This window comes from Triturus cristatus, chromosome 3_2, assembly GCF_964204655.1.
Source record: "Triturus cristatus chromosome 3_2, aTriCri1.1, whole genome shotgun sequence".
In the NCBI taxonomy this organism is placed as follows: Eukaryota; Metazoa; Chordata; class Amphibia; order Caudata; family Salamandridae; genus Triturus; species Triturus cristatus.
In genome coordinates this window covers 668,267,145-668,285,753 of record NC_140584.1, presented here as the reverse complement: position 1 = coordinate 668,285,753, position 18,609 = coordinate 668,267,145, and the positions used below count along the sequence as shown (strand labels likewise).

The 18,609-nt window shown below is 42.9% G+C and overlaps 1 protein-coding gene across 3 annotated transcripts in view; it reads left to right on the top strand.

Moving 5' to 3' along the window:
• The window catches only part of LOC146857927 (ras-related protein Rab-5B-like), a 210,768-nt gene that overhangs the window by 148,662 nt on the left and 43,497 nt on the right, over positions 1-18,609 (top strand). For all 3 annotated transcript variants that reach the window (XM_085648661.1, XM_085648660.1, XM_085648662.1), the window contains exon 3: positions 16,309-16,460. In XM_085648661.1, coding sequence (XP_085504787.1) covers positions 16,309-16,460 — 152 coding nt within the window. The remainder of the gene's footprint in view (positions 1-16,308; positions 16,461-18,609) is intronic.

Genomic DNA, 18,609 nt, shown 5'->3' with positions numbered 1-18,609 from the left:
GAAAAAACCATAGGTTTCACACAAGTTATAGTTAGCTGTACATTTCACTCGTGAAAAACCAATGAAATTCCACGTTATAGTTAGTGCAGGCAACTATAACTCACGCGACCGCAATCCTCTGCTGATGCTAATACTGTATTTAGACACTTATTTGCCCATGTCTTCTTCCATTAAATTTTAGCTATACATATATTACAAATATTTTTTTTTCATAAAGACACATATGTCATTAGCAGAGGATTGCGGTCGCGTGAGTTATAGTTGCCTGCACTAACTATAACGTGGAATTTCATTGGTTTTTTACGAGTGAAATGTACAGCTAACTATAACTTGTGTGAAACCTATGGTTTTTTTCAGTGAATATATATATATATATATATATAATAGGTTATAAGGACATTATAGTTAGGTTCACCCTCACAAAAGCATAGAAATACGGCAGTTATACTTATGTTAAGAAACTATAACTCGTGCCCTAAAGTTACTTTACCGCACAAGTTATAGTTTCTTCAGATAAGTATAACTGCCAGATTTCTATGGTTTTGTGTGGGTAAAATGTGAACCGAACTATAACGTCCCTGTAACCTTTGGTTTTGTGAGTGATTTTTTTTGTTTTTTTAAATCTAAGGTAATATATGTAATTGTGCAGGGCTAGGCCATACAACCAACCCCCTCCCCGCATACACCCAACCCCACACTGCGCATGGCCTTTAGCCGTGCACAGAGGGGGCATGTTATGTGTGGGTGAGGGTTTTTTTTACCATTGGGCCTCAAAACCGCTCATTCCCCACAGGATCCCCGATTTGGGCCCAAAACAAACCCTTCATGTATCCTATGAGGTCAGAATACCTCTATCCTGACCCCTCATATGTTTTGACACTTTATTTTTCCCTCCGACAAACAAAATTGCAGCCGCAACTTTCCTTTCAGGTTGCTGCTAGCCAATCAGGGCCCTGCTTTGGCCCCGAACCAGCAGATCCCCTGCTGGTGGATCTGCGAATGCTCTGCGTCCATAGATATCTATATTTTTCTTTCTTTAATTACTCCAAAACTAATGAACAGATTTAAACCAAATTACAAAAAGCACACTTTCTTGACCAATATATAGATAGCTATCTGCCAAATTTGGTGTAATTCCATTCACGGATCCTGGCTGTAGTCGTTTTCAAATAATGCAAAATCCCCATAGATATTGCATGCAGAAAAATAGCGTTTTGAGAAACCTCTTTTTTCCTTGGCCCCGCTTGACAAATCCATCAGAAACTTTCCAAACCACAACTAAAGTAACTGGGGCACTAGTTTTGAAAGTTTCATGAGGCTTGGGCAAACAACACCAAAGTTATTAGCAATACAAAAAGGCTTTGTCTGTGGGAAAAGTTGGTTCTAATTCTAACTAACTAACTACCCCCAGAGTTGTGCACTGATGCCTGCTGATTTTTCGACTCAGAGTTCACTGAGGCCTGCCAACCATACCTCAGTGTCTGTGCCCTCACCTTAAACTGTGTATGATGGATTGGCTTATACCCAATTGGCATAGGCTAACTTACTTGTAAGTCCCTAGTTATTTGTACCCAGGGCCTGTAAGTTAGAGGGTTACCCAAGGGATTGCAGCACTGGTTATGCCACCTTGGGTGTGAACAAGGTAAAACATGGCTCCGAGTCTGCCACTGCAGACTGGAAGGGCAGTTCTAAACTACTAACTCGACTTTGCTATTTAGAGCAACAGCAAAATTCAGCTATTCCTTTTAAATATATGTGTCACCTCTAAGGTATGCCTAAAGAGCCCAAAGGCCAGATGCAATATTCTACAGAGTAGAGCATGTACTCTTTACATGTTCCAACAGTAAAAACCCACAAATGTAAGTTTTTTTCTGTGGAACAAGCTAGTAGCGCCATTGGTTGGTGCAGAGTTTCTGGCTGCCACAAAATCCCTGATAACTTCTAACTCAAACTACTTGTTACATTAAGCCTGACATGATACCCAAGTCGAAATTAATGTAACTTGTTGATTTGGGCAACTTCTACAAAGTTGTCACTTTTTACCCTAAAATCCCTGTGTCTGTCCATGGTTGCGCACAGTGTCTGTCACTGAAACAGCTTTCTGCTCTCCTGGGAAGACGTGCAGATGACTTCCAGGACAGAAAGCAATAACAGCCTGCACTGGAGAGAGGCATTGCCTACCTTTCCGTGGCTGGAGCCACATGGGTGTTGACCCAAAAGACAAGCTTCAAAGGAGAAGCAGCCTTTGAAGAGTAAATGGGAACATTTGGCAGAGGGACTGCTATATTATTTAGGTGGACACTTGGGCAGGAGAGGAGAAACCCTTTACCAAACTGTGTTTTTTAGGGGCTTGTATCCACACCTCTGGTTGGACCAGGGAGACCTGACAAAGTTCAAGTGGGATACTTTGAATGAAACGCGTTCGCTGGATTTTTTATGTATTTGGATTTCATATAAGGAATTAATGTTAAACACGAAAGAAGAGTAAAGATAAAATAAAAAGGAATGCTCATCAGAAACTGTTTTGGTAAAACATTTGGATAAGGACCTTCCTGGTGACTTCAAGTATAATTATTATTCTGCTGGGCAGCTGTACCAAGCAACTGCAGGTACAGGAATTGTTGTGCACAGATTCTTTTGATTTGAGGAAACAAGAAGTGAGGTGCAGTATTTATAGTCCGCTGTTGCGACCTTAAAGTTATGGTTTTTGAATAAGGAAGGAGGGAACCTGGTATCCCATTGACTACCAACTTCATCCTACCCTAAGAGCTCTTTCTGAGCCTAAGTAGGGCACTACTCAAACCCAGAAATCAGATCTCGACTGGACTGGAAGAATGACTGTAGAAGTATTGCCCTTCTGCATCAAGGATATGGCGAAGAGAGGCCTCACCAACCTGGACTGCACCTGCTGAACCTGGTAGCTAGCAAAACGGGAAGGGACTGTGCTTGCTACGTCTTGCTTTTGAAGTAGTAGTCTCTGTAGCCTAGCTGAAGCAAGAGACTCCAAGGGTCAGTTGGCTGACGTCCTGTTCACAGTACAGGACCACAACAGCGGAAGAAGCCTGCTGGGGCAAGTTGGTAGACCATATACTCGCATCGCGCCCAACCACTGCTGTGAAGCACCAGAGACCAGAAACACGATGCTCAAAGTTGCATCCAAATCTTTTGGTCCCGAGAGAGTCATCAGAGTGGAGCTGGTCACCCAGATGACGAGTAATCGCCCTGGAATAGATTTGGCTGTAACAGCAATACCGACCATATGGGACCCAGTGGCGATTGTAGTTCTACCGCAATCTACAATACTTGTTGGTACATTGACCCTTGTAGCAGGGATGAGACGAGGCTCATTTCAGAAGCGGTTGCAGCGGACCGTTAGGCAACAAAAGTGCTATTCAAATTAGGGGAAAGAGTGTTGAAAACAACCCCCGGTGGCTTGGTGGAGGCTGGTAAGAGAGCCCTCAGCCTGTACCTGCCTATCCGCAACATAAAAGTTATTGTCCAGTGAGGCGAATGATCGAACCCCACGCCCTGACGAATTTGCCACAACACAAGTAAATGGCAATGAAACATGTTGGCCTTCTTGGAAAAGGTTAGCAACATGCAGTGCTTTTAAACTGAGTAAGCTCACGACTGTGAATAAAGAGGGCAACCTAACAGTGAGTCTTAACTCAATTTCTTAAAAATTGCATGGAACACACGGTTCTTTGCAAAACACAGGATTTTTGTTTTTGGGACAGTTAACTCTTTCTTTCTGTTTTTTTGTCTCTCTACTGGACACAATATTCTTTTTTCCTGTGTGTGGGCAACCGATGATGATATAGGTGGGCATACTGGTAGCCTCCCTGGTGTTGCATAAGTGAGGTGCCCTCGCACTCTTTCACTTATTTTTAAAGTGTCTTTCACTCGCATGCTGTGGGGGAGGAGGTACTTAGTTGCGGATTGTCTTGATAGCAGTTCTCCTTTTAAAATTACTGATTTGAGAGCTCTGGGACTGCAGTAAACTGGATTAAGTACCAGATAACGTGTGGCGATAGGTATCCCCATGTTAGTAGCAGGTCCTAAGAGAGATATTATGGGCTCTCCATTAGCCAGGCCTTTATTGTTTTGAACATTGACCCTTGTGGCCTGGACTGCCTCACGCTGTTTGTGGACAGAGGAGTAGCCACAGACTACCGTCAACCGCATCACATCCACAGCATCCTTGAGCATCTTCAGCGTCCTGTATCCCTTGAATCAGGACCACTTCCTCAGAACCCTATAGCAAGAGGATAAAAGTGCCTGGAACTGGCTGAAGGCTGCTTCTCTCACCGAGGTAACTTTTTCTGAGGACCTTGCTGGTTCCCTTGACTGGCTCCCTGCTGGAGTTGGTCACCTTAAGTAACTGGAAGTAACCCCATTGACACTTGTCTAAGTTTATTCTCAAAGTTTGTAAGTGTCAAATTTGTTGAACTTGCCAATGCTTGTTCACAGTTAAGTAAAAAGTGCATATTCACTCAACTTTGTAAAACCTGTATCACCGGAACCATCCGGTGGATCCCTTTCGTTGTGATGTCTAAAAATACATAGCTAGCGCCAGCTATTGTTACTTGAGTTAACTATAACTGGTGAATTTCAGTTTTCTTTTTATAGATTCAGATGTTAAGTAATAACTGACATTTTCGTATAATTATAATATCACTGCAACCTTTGTGTTTTTTCAGGTTAATCTCTTAAGTCTTTTTTTAATTTAATGTAGGATATTATTACCATACCCAACAATAGCGTCACTTTAACCTCTGTTTTTCCCAGTTAATTTCAATTTTTTCTTTTTTACATAAGCAAGATGGCAGACGGAGGAGCAAGATGGCGGACTGACGCCGCCAGGAAGTGCAGGCACACGGAGCGTCTCCCGAAGCCTTCACACCCACTATCTTATAGCGAGATACTGGTTGGCAAAATCTATGGAAAATACATAACCATGGAGGTAGAGGAAAGTGAAAGAAAAGAAGCGGCTTACTAGGAGTGCGGCTTGCTGAAACAAATGCAGGCAGCAGTATTTCGTGGGATACAGCAGCATGTTTGCGCGTCCCGGATCACCCGCCTATTGACTGGGAGGAAATCGGTGATCCGTTGGCAGAGGCTAGCCCTTGGTACACGTGCTAGCTCAGAGCAGGGGAATCGCACAGACATGGCTCCTCCAAAGGTAACGGCTAGAACGACACGGGCAGGAAGGGCGCCGGTGAGCACGACAGGAGCAGCAGCCGCTGAGGGATCTAACGAAGCAGAAGAGGCACGCGGAGGCAACGGTAGTATCGGTGAGGCGGCGAGAGGACGCCGTTCCAAGAGTCTGTAAGCTACTGCTTCGACTTCTGTAGTCAGGAAAGGAGGCGGAGTTGCTCACTGTGGGTGCTCTCTCCGAGGTGATACCTATTATATCTTTAAAAAGAAAAACACTAGGGTCAAAAATACCGAGGGTAATAAGAAAACTCCAGCTAGGCTGGACCAACAGCACATCGCTTCTCCACGAAATAAGGATGTTACAGCTGATACAACTCTACGCCACTGGGTTCAAGCACGGGGGGGGGGGCAAGTCTATAGTCTCCCTATTGTCGGGTACTAGTCCAGTCGAGGCTGGCCCTAGCAATATCGGAGTGTTAGAAGTAGAGTCAGACAATCGCATGCTTGGACCGGTGTTATCTCCTGACCAGTCATCTAATTGTAACTTAGCTAGTTCTCCATTGGTGAATGATGTAATACAAGTACCACAACATGGATATACAGAACAACTAACCGAGCAGCTTCTTGATCATGCGAAGCCAACACTTACTGTTGCAGGGATTCTGCTTATGCACAGAACTATGCGCAGGAAACCAGGACCTCAGAGAATTGTGGTGTACCAGAAACTCCCCTCAGAACTAAGAACACCTATCCGACTAGCTTAGTGTCACATTCGTTATCCGAGATTTAGCTCGGCGGTCCCAATGTATAGACAACCCAGAACAAGCGACTTAGATACTCTCAGGAGTGGTGGGAACCCGAAATACCCGTTGGTAGCTATTTATCAGTCCACAACAGAATAACAAAGACACGGTAAAAGTTTAAAGAGTTTATTTTATAAACCTCGCTTCCTAAGATGCAGTACTTTGGCTAACACAAGCAGACAAATTGTTAGGATCAGCACCATCAGCATTGTTACAATACCATAGAAAATAAAAGGAGCAATCATAATAATAATGACCGTGGAACACAACCACCCTCCTTTCTCTAGCAACTAATAAGGTATTATTAGACTAATAGAAGGTCTCTTAGGCTTGCATGGGGGACCCCATACCTTATAGATCAGCTTAGTGGAATCACATCACAGGATCAGCTAGGCTCTCTCCTGCATCAGCTCTTCGTTTCGAATGTAACAGAAAACATGCTGCTCTGTAATATTAAAGGGCTCGACTTTCAGGTATTGGCAGCTGTATGTATGTTATGGCTAAAAAGTGGTATGATCAACCTGAACACAACAACCTGCCCCGTCTAGTGACCCAGACTCGTTCCTTACACGGTGTACAGACCAAGGTCACTGCTCGCTGTTAAAGATGTTCAACAACAGACGGTTCTCATGTGAAGCAAAGTCGAGTCAGCAGTTCTCGAATGAATAACATGTAACAACAGTGTCGCGTGCAAAAGCAGCAGAAGCAGCAAGCTGGCTTTCTAACAGCCATCGAGGTTATGCTAACTTAGCGTTGTACAAAGGGGGTTAAAAGCTCAGAGACAAGAAGCACAGGAGCATTATGCTCAAGTCAGAGCCGATAATTATGGTATTCAGCAGGCATTGCAGGAGGTGACACTAAAAGTCGGGACACTTGTGAATGATATTGCGAATTACAGCAGCGGGTAGCAGACACCGAGGAGGTCATTGCACAAACGGCGGACTCGCTTCAGACTCATGATGTTCATATTACAGCTCTGCAGCTTAAAGTTGAGGATTCGGAGAATCGCCAGCACCCGCATAATCTAAGACGGTTCCAGTATTCCAGAGGGGAAGGAGGGGCAGATCCTAGAGCTTTTATAGTACAGCTCTTACAGAATGCTTTCCCGGACCTGGGGTACTGGGACTGTCGGGTACAAAGGGCCCATAGGCTCCCGCTGGTGCAGCATAAGCAGGGGTCTCTTTACTCGCGGCCATTTCTGATTTTATTTGGCAGGCTGTATATTTGAAAACTCACCCGAGCTCCCCAGTGACGGCTGACTCTGTCACTTTTTTGTGTGATCAGACCTCTGTAATTTATCAATGGATAGACGCTGGCAACTGCGACAACTAATTGAGCCACTAAAGGCTGCCGGAGCACAAGTGTTTTTACAGGAACCTGCACGCTTGAAGGTCTAGCGTGGGGGTCAAATGCATTTCTTTCTGGCTGTAAAAGATGTAAAAGAGGCTATCGGTAGATGACAAACTGAGGTCGGGGGTAAAGTTTGAGGAGTATATTGTCTATTTTCTACATATCCTCTTTTCTTCTCTTTCCTCTCTTTCCGCTCTTCGGTTTCTTCATTCTTTTTTTCTTTCTTCTTTTCCTCTTTTTATTTGATGGGTGTGGGTATGGCTCGGAAGCCACCGTGGTTGCACTGTCTCTATGTAGCTGCCCATCAGCAGCAGCTCAACAAAGGGGATGAATCCTCCTTCACGATACTGGGGGTGGAGGCTGCTAAGGGTTTGGGTTGGGGTGGGTGGTTTCTAGCAGAATAAGAATGATGATGGATTAAACCCAGATCAGTTGACTGGGGGTGAGTGCTTGCAATGTTCAACACTCCGTCCATCATCCCCTTTGGTTTTGCTTGGTTTCTAGTAGGGCAAGAAAAGGTCAACATGAGGGCATATAAAAATTTCAGACGTAAATCTACAAATGGAGATAATGAGGAGGGAACTCGTTTGGGAAGAAGAGTACATGCAGTATTGGGTAGTAATCTATCTGAACTGAATTATTTGGGTAATGGATCAGATTAAGTGTTTAGCCTGGAACGTTGCTGGTCTTAATAGTAAACTTTAGAGACCGCTAGTGCTTGAAGAGCTAAAAATGTATAATCCTCAGCTAGTTTTGTTAACAGAAACGCATCTAGGATCGGAATCTTTTGCAACACTTGGGTTATGATGCAATTGTATGTACGTCACAGACCTGCTCAATAAGGGGGGCTGCAATACTAAAGCATAAACATTTTGTATGTGTAACACATAAGATACTGGCCAATCAGGCGGGTAGATGGGTAATAGCACAGTTGGAAATAAGGGGGAAGAAATATGTTTTTTCTGCTTTATATGGTTCCTATGTGGACGATCCCTCAGTTATTGATTTATTGAATATGGAAATGCTGAATTGGGAGGGAGAAAGGGTGATGTTAATTGTATTATGGATTACAGCATTGATACCACTAGATGTGGGGCTACTTATAGAATGTGCAAGACACTGGCTGCAATTGTAGAATTAGGCCGCTTGCAGCCAATTAGGGATGTATGGAGGTATTTGTATCCAGCCATTCCAGGGTATACGTACTATTCTGCTCCACATCAATCGTATTCGAGAATTGATATGGCATGGGTCTCGGATCAAATAATGTTGACGTCAGATCTGGAAGTATGTCCACGTGTTGCGTCCAATCCTAACCATATAATATTATCATTTCAGACGTTAGTAGGATATAAGATATCCAGACCCTTTTCTTTTCCAAGATACTTGCTTTCGGATAGCGTTTATATATAGCTACCACTAGGAAACAATTAGAAATATTTTTTAAAGAAAATGTTGTGTCTGCCTCTCCACTGATGGTCTGAGATATCTGGAAAGCAATTATTAGAGGCATAACTCAACAATATGTATGGCAACAGAATAAAGCAAGGAAAACTACAACTGAGGAGGCTGTCCAAGCTATGCGAAGGGTCTAAGAACAACACACAGAGGCAGTCCTGTTCAGTACTCATAATCAAGAGCAATTGCTTCTCTCTTTAATAGATCTTAGAGTAGCCACAAAAAAGATATTCAGAGAAAGAATAGCGGCTGGATTTGATAAATATGGTTTCACACAATATGAGTATGGCGAGCAAATAGGCAGGATCTTCGCTCATAAGGTGGCAGATGATTGGGCAAAAACTTATATTAGAGGAGTAAAAGGGGCAAATGGCATATTTTATAAACAACCGCAGGAGATTTTAGAGCAATTCTCCATCTACTATCAAGAGCTATATACTTCAACTATAGCACCGAAAGAGGAAGATATTCAGCTTCACGTGCAGGGCAGATATTTATCTACTCTGAGCAAGGAGACTGCAACCTCAATGGAAAAAGACTTTACAAGGGAAGAGATAGAATTGGCAATATCGACCCTGCCATCGTGTACGGCGGCTGGGGAAGATTCTCTACCCCTCGAATTCTATAAGTTATTTAAAGATCTTTTTATTGAACCATTTAGATCGGTTATACAACACATTGGAATTAAGGGTAAGGTACCTCAGACATGGAACAAGACTTTGTGAAAAAAATATAAACGTCACGATGAGCGTGGGTCATTTAGACCAATCTCACTCATCAATACGGACGCTAAAATCTTCTAAAAAATACTTGCTAACCGTCTCGCCCCTGTTATGTCGGCGGTGGTATCTCCTCATCAACATGGCTTTATTCAAGGGAGAGATACTACTGCCCATGTGTAACACAGCAGTTTGTGCTTTGATATGGCAGCGAACCGGTCAACTCCCCTTGGTATGATACTCCTAGACGCTGAAAATGCTTTTGATAGGGTGGGGTGGGATTTTCTATGGTCTATACTCACAATGGTTAGGGTTAAGGGATTATATAAACAATGGATTCAGGCCTTATATTATAAACGACCCTTGCTGTTAAGTTCAAAGGAATATGGGGACACTAGGTAGGGCTTACCTAGTGCTTCGTAATTACTATTCAGTCCTATGCCCTCAGGTCAGAGGGAGATACTCACCTGCACCCAAACTGAATAACATTGAACAAAAACTTTATTCATAACATTTTGACCAACAGTGTGCCTCAACATTCTTGATTTATTCCTTATATGTTCAACCCCAAGCCAAATTAATATATCTAGGTTTACAATCACCAGCTTTTCCAGTCTTTCGTTGTACACAGCAGGGATGTCCCCTCTCAACCTTGTTCTTTGCCTTATATATTGAGCCATTTATTTACGCTCTACAACCTAACTCTCAAATCATGCCATTGATGTCCGGTGTAACTCCGCTTAAAGTTAACGCAGATGCAGACGATATTGCAGTCTTTACAACAGAGCCAGTTAGAGCGATCAAGCTAATCGAGGATGAGGCAGCTAGGTTTGACTCTGTATCCGGGTATAAACTAAACACCAAAAAAACACAAATAATTATCCATTTCAAACCTAGTGCTTCAATCTATGGGGTTTGTTCTGTGGCTGCTTATCTTGGGGTCAAACTCTCTGCACGGCTAGATAAGATATTCTCTCTGAATTATGAATCTTTACTTAAAGATACAGCTACATCATTGAAGAGCTGGCATAAAATACCAATCGCCATTATTGGACGTTCTAATATCATGAAAATGAAGATACTACCAAAATTTCTGTATTTATTTCAATCTATTCCCCTGCGGGTTCCCAATATTTTTTTTCAAGAGATTAGAGGGTGTTTTAAGTAGTTTTATTTGGGGCTACAAAAAAGCTTGGCGAGCTATCGATCTGTTAAAGCTCTCATATAAACAGGGAGGGGTTGACTTCCCTGATTTCAAAATGTATTTTTGGTCTGCCTTTGCCGGTCGCTTTCGTAGCCTCTTAAATCCTCTGCATACTACTTTTTTCCATCAATTTATGTTGGCAGAGGACAGTGGCATGTATCTATACAGAATTAATGATCTGAATTATTTCAAGAGTGTCCGGTTCAAGACAATACGAGATACTACGTACATATTTCCAGATGTAATCTATCATTTTATCATGACAGACTCCCCTTATGGGGTAACCCGATGTTTCTAGAGGTATTTCAAGATGCTGCCAGTAAACGTTGGGCCACCTATGGGATTATCTCTCTTGGGGATCTTTATGATCATTGTGGTCTTGCACCTTTTGAGAATTTACAGTTACAGTTTAAGCTACCAGATTATATGTTTTTAAACATCTCCAATTTAGGGATTATCTGTTGAAACATCTAAATCTGACAAACATATTTTATTCAGAGGTCTCGGATTACTTGCATAAGGAAAAGACAAAATCTCTCTTAAGTCATATGTATAAATGTTTTATTGGCTATAGACAAGGCGATGGCGAAAGACTGGCGGAACGGTGGAGCAAGACTCTGGGAATAGCTGCTACGGCAGGTGCTATAGAACAAGCTTTAAGTGTTATTGGTGATTCAGTTCATACCATCAACGTGCGATTACAACAATTTTGTACAGTATTCCTGGTGTATTACACGCCGGAGAAAATAGCTAAATGGGCTCTGCCAGGTTCAGTCAGTGCTCGAACAAAATGTCCTAGATGTGACTTGTACGCAGCCAGCATAACGCATATGTTCGTAACATGTCCAAAATTGGGTATATTTTGGCAGCAGGTGGGTCAAGTATGTTCTCAGAGACTCTGGATAGATCCACCTTTTTTGATTAGGGAAATTATGATTGGCCCAGAAAATATGAGCTATAGACCTGCTCGTCTATATCTGATCCTATTTGTTGCTGCCAGGCTGGTAATCGCCCGGGTATGGATTAGTCCGTGCCCTCCTTTCATAATGATTGGTGGAGGTTGGTTAGGGAAACGTACAAGATGGAATATGCATTGGCAAATGCTAGGGGTGTTCACTCTATGACTAAATTAAATGCTATATGGGGCTTCTATTCTAGTGACTGGCTTTTGTGATAGTAATGAGGCTTGAACTTGATGTTTGTTTTGTGTATATTTGTAGTTCTGCTCTATTTAAGGCAGTGATATTCTAATTTCTAATACTGTTATTGTGAATTTTTTCTTCTCCTTATGATCATTCTCTTTGTGTGTTTTATATATGTAATTTTATGTGTTATGGCCTCTTGTTGACAAATGAAAAATATTTTGAAAAAAGGGAAAAGAAAAAAAAAGTAGGATTTTATTACCATATCTGTCTATGCCAACCTCCTGCCACGCGCAATTTTTGGTAATGCGCAGGAGGGGGTGAGCCTCAGGGCAGGCCCTGCGCAAACACCTCTCCCTACCCCCGCAAGCCAGCCATGCACTAGCTTCAGGTTTGAGGGTTTATTTAAAATGTTAAAATTAAACTTATATTTAACAAAATACAATTAATTTTAAGATATGAAAATGTTAGTGTCCTATTTTTATTTCTTTACATATGTATATTTATATATTCTATGTAAACTTTTAAAACATTAATAAATATAATATAAAAATATATAAATGTAAACTAAGTAATATATATTTGACATTAATATTTGGATATATCGATTATAGAGAATTAAAAGTAATATGTATCTCCCTACCTGAGATGTAGTGGTACTTTCAATGAAAAAACTGATGTAATGGCGTCATTTGTAACAATCAGTGATGCAACAACTGACATTCCTTGTTTAACCCATGGACATTCTGTAGTCGTTTTTTTCGTTCTTAGATTAAGTATTCCTCTCTGTCTGTTCTAAAAGTCTCACTGGTGCTGTATACGCAGAAGTAACACAGCCACCCTTTTCTGCTCTCTGTTCCTCTCCCTTTACATCCAACATATCTTTAGCTCACTGCACACGCTTTTCACAGTGTTCTACCTTGAAATCAGATCTAAAACAACACAATCTGTCACTCAGTGAAATGTAAGCTCTCATCCTGTACATTGCTTGTTATTTCCCTGCTTGATTGCTCGACTTTGCATTGATTTTTAAATATTCTCGCGTAAGTGCATGAATAGGCTGTCTGCACTGAATATTTGATTATTGTCACTTAAAGTACCACAGAATAATCCGCACCCTGCTGGTAATCATGACTGTGTATAATAAAATGTCAATGGTGTTCCAGTTCTCAGTGTGGACGTGACAATTCCGTGATGTTAAAATTAGTTTTCTCACCATGGTTGGAGTTCGAAGTATCTATTAATAGATCCAGGGATGTTGTCCGGTGTCATGCTTTTCATATAGTGGGGATTGCCTGTGCGTTGCAGCTATAGAGGGAGTGGAGAGAACGTGAAGCCAATAAAAAGGTGGGAGGACCCCAGCCAAGTGCAAAGTCCTGCCTATGGACCCCACCCAGTCTGTAGCAGAGCCCTGAGGACATCGTGGCAATCTTCTAAGGGCAAACCAATGATTGCCGTCATCGGGCTAAAGCAGAAAAAGGACAACATGCGGTTATCTTTATACGACTTTTAGGAATAAGACTGTTGCTTCCATCAAAACATACGGGTTTTCCCTTATTCTCTTTTAGCTGTGCTTTATTTCCTCTCTCCTGAGCATTTTTTACAAGGTGCCACCAAGTAAAAACATAACAAGATGTCAGGTGTGGTACTAAACTAATAGTTTTTATGAATAGCAGTTTTCACACTAAACCACCTCCTCTGCGAATGACTGATAATCATACCAGGGCTGTGGTTCAACCCCTGTATTGTGAGTAGCAGCCAGTTAGCCCGCCATGTATTTCCCAGAAATCGTCCTTCCAAGTGCACTTTCACGTCAATCAAGGTGCCATAAAGTGGTTCCATCCAGACCAGATAGTCGCCAGATTGTTGTGGGCTTCCCTTACTCGCGAGTAACGAGGCAGACCTACAAGAAACAGGTCTTCACAGCTCCTCTGCAACAGAGGCTTCCACACAGAATGCTGAACAGTGGAACCCAACTATGTCACCATTCTCTACGTTCCGTAAGCACACATACCATCTCTCCCCTGAAGCAAGGCCCAGAGATTTCCATTAACATACCATATATGTATTTGTAAAGCACATATTAACCCATTGGGGCATCTTGGAGCTAATAATCAATATTTTTTGCTGTCAGTTTAGTGGCACTGGTTATACCGTCCTCTTAATAATGAAAGGCTGGATTGACAGTCTTGGATTTGAATCTGTGACCATAAGATCAAAGACTGGATCTTGGAGTGGATGCATTAGTTCACTGAGTCACCAAAAGCAGCACTTTTTTGCCCACTAATGATTCAATTATGGCAAGCAACTCATACCATCACATAATGCTGAAGGTATCACTAAAGAAGTAAAGCCGGTTTCATTTGGGCTGTGATCTCTCTACCACTATCCCTAGATACTACATAGTTAATTTTCTCTTTCCTAGTTTCCTGCCCCTGGACTGGTTCGAATCCCAGTAAACAAAAGAGCGTATGGCATCAACCCCCAACCCTTCCTGCCCAGTAAGGCAATGCTGATCATAACTTCTGCCTTCTACTGGTTTACCTACTTTTTAGTTCCAAAGGACTTTGCTCCTCACTTCCTCTCCAATGCCCAGACCATGTCTCTTGGGGTCCCTGATGGCTCTGCTTTAACACCTTGTTTTTAGCATCTATGTTGAACTGTTGACAAAGTCTGTTGTCGTTATGTACACGGATGACTCACGGATCATCTTATGCCTGGGTGGGGTGGCATCTTTCCAACTGTGCTTGAACTAGGCCAGACACTGAATAGAGTCTCGAAGGCTGGCACCTAAATTTTGAAAGAGATGGTAGTCAGTGAGGTCATCCAGCTTTAGTCTTTGAACGTCTAGCCTTCTCATATGGGCATCTGCTTTATATCCAGGTCTATGTGTTAAGAACTTAGAATTTAAGTTTAACATAGAGCGTCAGCTTTTACTACAGTTCAGTGATTCTGTTTTTTTCAATCTGACAGGGATGCTGATGTACCAAACAACATATCTACTTCCCTGTGTTGTGCTTTCTTATAAGCCCTGTTGCAATGTAGATCTCAATACTGTTTACTTTTTCAAAAGTAATAAAAACCCTGGGTTACTTTTCGAAGTATGGATAATTGTAACCCATCCTTGCAGTATGGCTTTTAAGTAACCAGAGGGGAGTCTATCTGTTGTTCGATGGCTAATCCTGTCCCTTTTGTACAAAGATGGGTTACACTTTACTTTTTGGGTCAGAAATATTTTTGGTCAGAGTCTGAATTTCCTCAAAAACACATTGTTGACCATGCTACGGCCTGTTCATTGCACTTCAGCTACATGGGCCTTTTCGCAAGGTTGTGCATCCATGACCAGAGGCTACTTGGCTGCTGCTTCGTTTTTGGTGCTGGTGCCAGTTATTTGACACTTTGTCATTGTCTTTGAGATACACCAATATTTCTCTACATTTTCGAAGGTCACTGAAAACCTGATTTTCTTCAACCTGAGCAGGTGACCTCTTTTTTTTTTTCTCTGCCCTGTTATAGTAATTTTCTTCAAACTATCATGAAGCCCTAAATGGTGTTAAGATACTGTAGCAGAAGGTATTAACATATCATTGCGTCCTTTGACCATGGTGCATGACGGTAAAGAGATCCGATAGCCTTACTTGATTCCGGATCCAACTATTGAGTTTTTTTTGTTATTGTTCAGTTTAGGACAGAAAGGACTCACATAGCTGAAGCGTCTTGGCCCCTGCAGTTAATTGTAATTCATCATCTGGGAGGGACCCTACACCCATGGAAAACTAACACAGCCATATTTCTTTTTCGAAAGATGACTCCCTAGCCGGTCTAGGCAGGGGTGAATGACTTTTGTTGCTCCTGTAGGGTCTCTGTAGTGATACTACATATAGAGGAGCACCACAAAAAGCTATTGTATTTCTCTACACAGCATATTAACTTATACAAATCTTTGACAGCAAAGAAGTCCTATGTATGTTTTCTCAATTAGCCAGTGAAAAAGATGCCAGACTTGTGTATATGCCATATTATATCGGAGATGATCAGTTATGTAATGCATTGTTTTGAAATATAATAAATTACCCAAATGAGCGTTATACTGGAAACCATGGGGCCATGGAGTAGGCTTCCTGTGCCATCTATTTCTGAAAAGTAACTCTTTATGTATTTGTTTTACTGTTTCTGTGAGTATGGATTAGGCTGTTTCAGGAATTTGAACCCTGATGTTCAGGGACTTTAGGGTTGGTGCAGAAAGAGGGGATGGCACAGTTTTTCTCAAAGTGCCTTGAAATGAAGGATTATGCATTAAGAAATCCCATCTAGCTATCCAGATCCCTGTATTTCTGGATCTACAAGGCGAGAAATGACTGAAAATGGAAAGGGTTTCAAATTAATTGTTAAATGGGTCTCATTCTCTCATTTCTAGTCGCTAAATGCATCCTGACACTAGGTCTGATCTCCTGCCTTTTCTTTCTCTCCCATAGCGGCATTCCTCGCCCAGTCGGTGTGCTTGGATGACACAACAGTAAAGTTTGAAATTTGGGACACTGCGGGTCAAGAACGATACCACAGTCTAGCACCAATGTACTACCGAGGTGCCCAGGCTGCAATAGTCGTGTTTGACATCACAAAACCGGTAATTATATACCAGCGACTGTGATAAATTCCAGTGACCATGGTGCTGTTTTCCATCGCATTCAGCTTTTCATGTGTGTGCTCAAAGTAATTCTCTTTGTTGAAATTTCAGATTAGTTTCAGGGGGTAGTATTGTAACAGTATTAATTCATTTATACTGCTCTTCATATCTGAAATATGACCTTGTTCCAGTGTTTTTGACTCTTTTCACTTGAAGTATGCCCAGGTACTGGTGAAATATATATATAAATTTAAAGCTCAACATGACTGCTCAAGTGAACGCAGTGTGCATCTCCTGCTTTCCCATCCTACGCATGCCACAAAAGATCTTCAGATGGTTGCCTCAGGACACTAGATAGACTGTCACACAAGCACTCATTCCAGCAGGCTGGACTATGGCAACACACTGTATGCCCGAATCTCCAAAAAATTGCAGACCATCCAGAAGGAAACAGCAAGACTCATCCTCAACCTCCCACACTGCACCTCACCTCCGGAAGCTTCACTGGCTCCTTATTCACTTGCGCAGCCAAGTCAAACTTCTCACACACACATACAAAAAGCGCTACACATCACAGGACCAGAATACCTGAACAGCTGCATACACTGTCACCACCCTACCTATGTTCTGCCTCACTCTCACTTGCACACACTCCCTGCATCTGCAAAAGCAAAACTGGAGGTCGCTCAGTCTCCTATATTACACCCAGGACATGGAACGACCTACCTCTATTAGTGTGCTATACAAATTAACATAACATAACATTTATTTGTATAACAGACATTCATATGCTAAGCTACTTGTGTTAAGCTTTCATGACCTCAATTCGGTCCGAAATAAGAGATTATTTTTCAATTTTTTTTTTTTTTTTTTTTTTGAAACCGTTTATTGCAATCTCAAATATATACAAGTATGGGCCTACAACCTTCCGGCCGGCCGCTAAAGTGACAAAAGCAAATGACATACATACAATAAGGCACTTGGCTTTGCATAGACGATAAAGCAGGAGGTATCAACAACGTGGGCCACATAACTCTGAACCCACAATACGGTTTCGTTTTATACAACACAACAACATAAAACCACACCCGCAAGGCAACCCACGATCGAAAATGACGACATGTGCTCCTCAAGTGGGGAACCCCAACCATCCAAAGAAATCCAGAGAGGGGGAGGGAAACTGATCCGGGACTGGGAGAACAATGTGCCCAGGGCTGAGGGAGGGGGTCAACTATGGGGATGGAGCTGGTGAAGCGGGAGGCAACAACGGCGGCTCGCAAATACCCCCGCGGTAAGCGTTCCAGGGGCCCCATATCTTCACCCATGCCCCAGGCTTACCCCGCGCCACATAGACCACCTTTTCTCGGAACATGCACCAATCCAAATGTTCTTTCCAAGCCGACACCGCCGGGGGTCTCTGAGATCCCCACAGCTGAGCAATGTCACGTTTAGCTATCATATATCCCAGAGTCACCCATCGCGTCTGCGGAACCGAGTAATCAGTCGGTTCCCACACATTCAGCAGGCATCTCCTCGCTTCAGGCAACAGCGCGACATGCGTAACCGCTCGCAGGACCTCATGCACACCACGCCAGAATCGCTCCACCCTCGGACATTCCCACAGAATGTGTGAAAAAGTCGCCAAAGCACCACACCCACGCTTACACAATCCATCCTCGGCATAGCCCATGCGCTGAAGCCTTGGCCCCGTCATATACACCCGGTGGAGTATCTTAAGCTGGACGAAGCGAAGGCGAGCCGGGATGGCCACCTCCTTCGGAGAGGCCACCGCGGAAATCCAGTCCTCGTCGTCCAACTCCAGCCCATCGGCAACCCAAGCCTCGCGGAGGCCAGTCAGTAAGCCCGAGCGGTCATTTATCAATTTCTTATAAATGAGGGAGATCGTGCTGTCCGGGACGTGGCCATCTAGCACTCTATCCTCCAGGGGGGAGGACTCCGGGATGGAGGCCACGTCTGGGAAGACGGAACCCAGTGCATGACGGACCTGCAGGTAGCGAAAGTATTCACTGCCCTGCAGCTGAAACTCCGCCTGCAGCGTCTCGAATGTCTTGAATCCTCCCCTCGTCCAGAGATCTCCCACTGTACTGATGCCTATCATGTCCCACCTCTCGAAGCCCTTCGAGGTCCA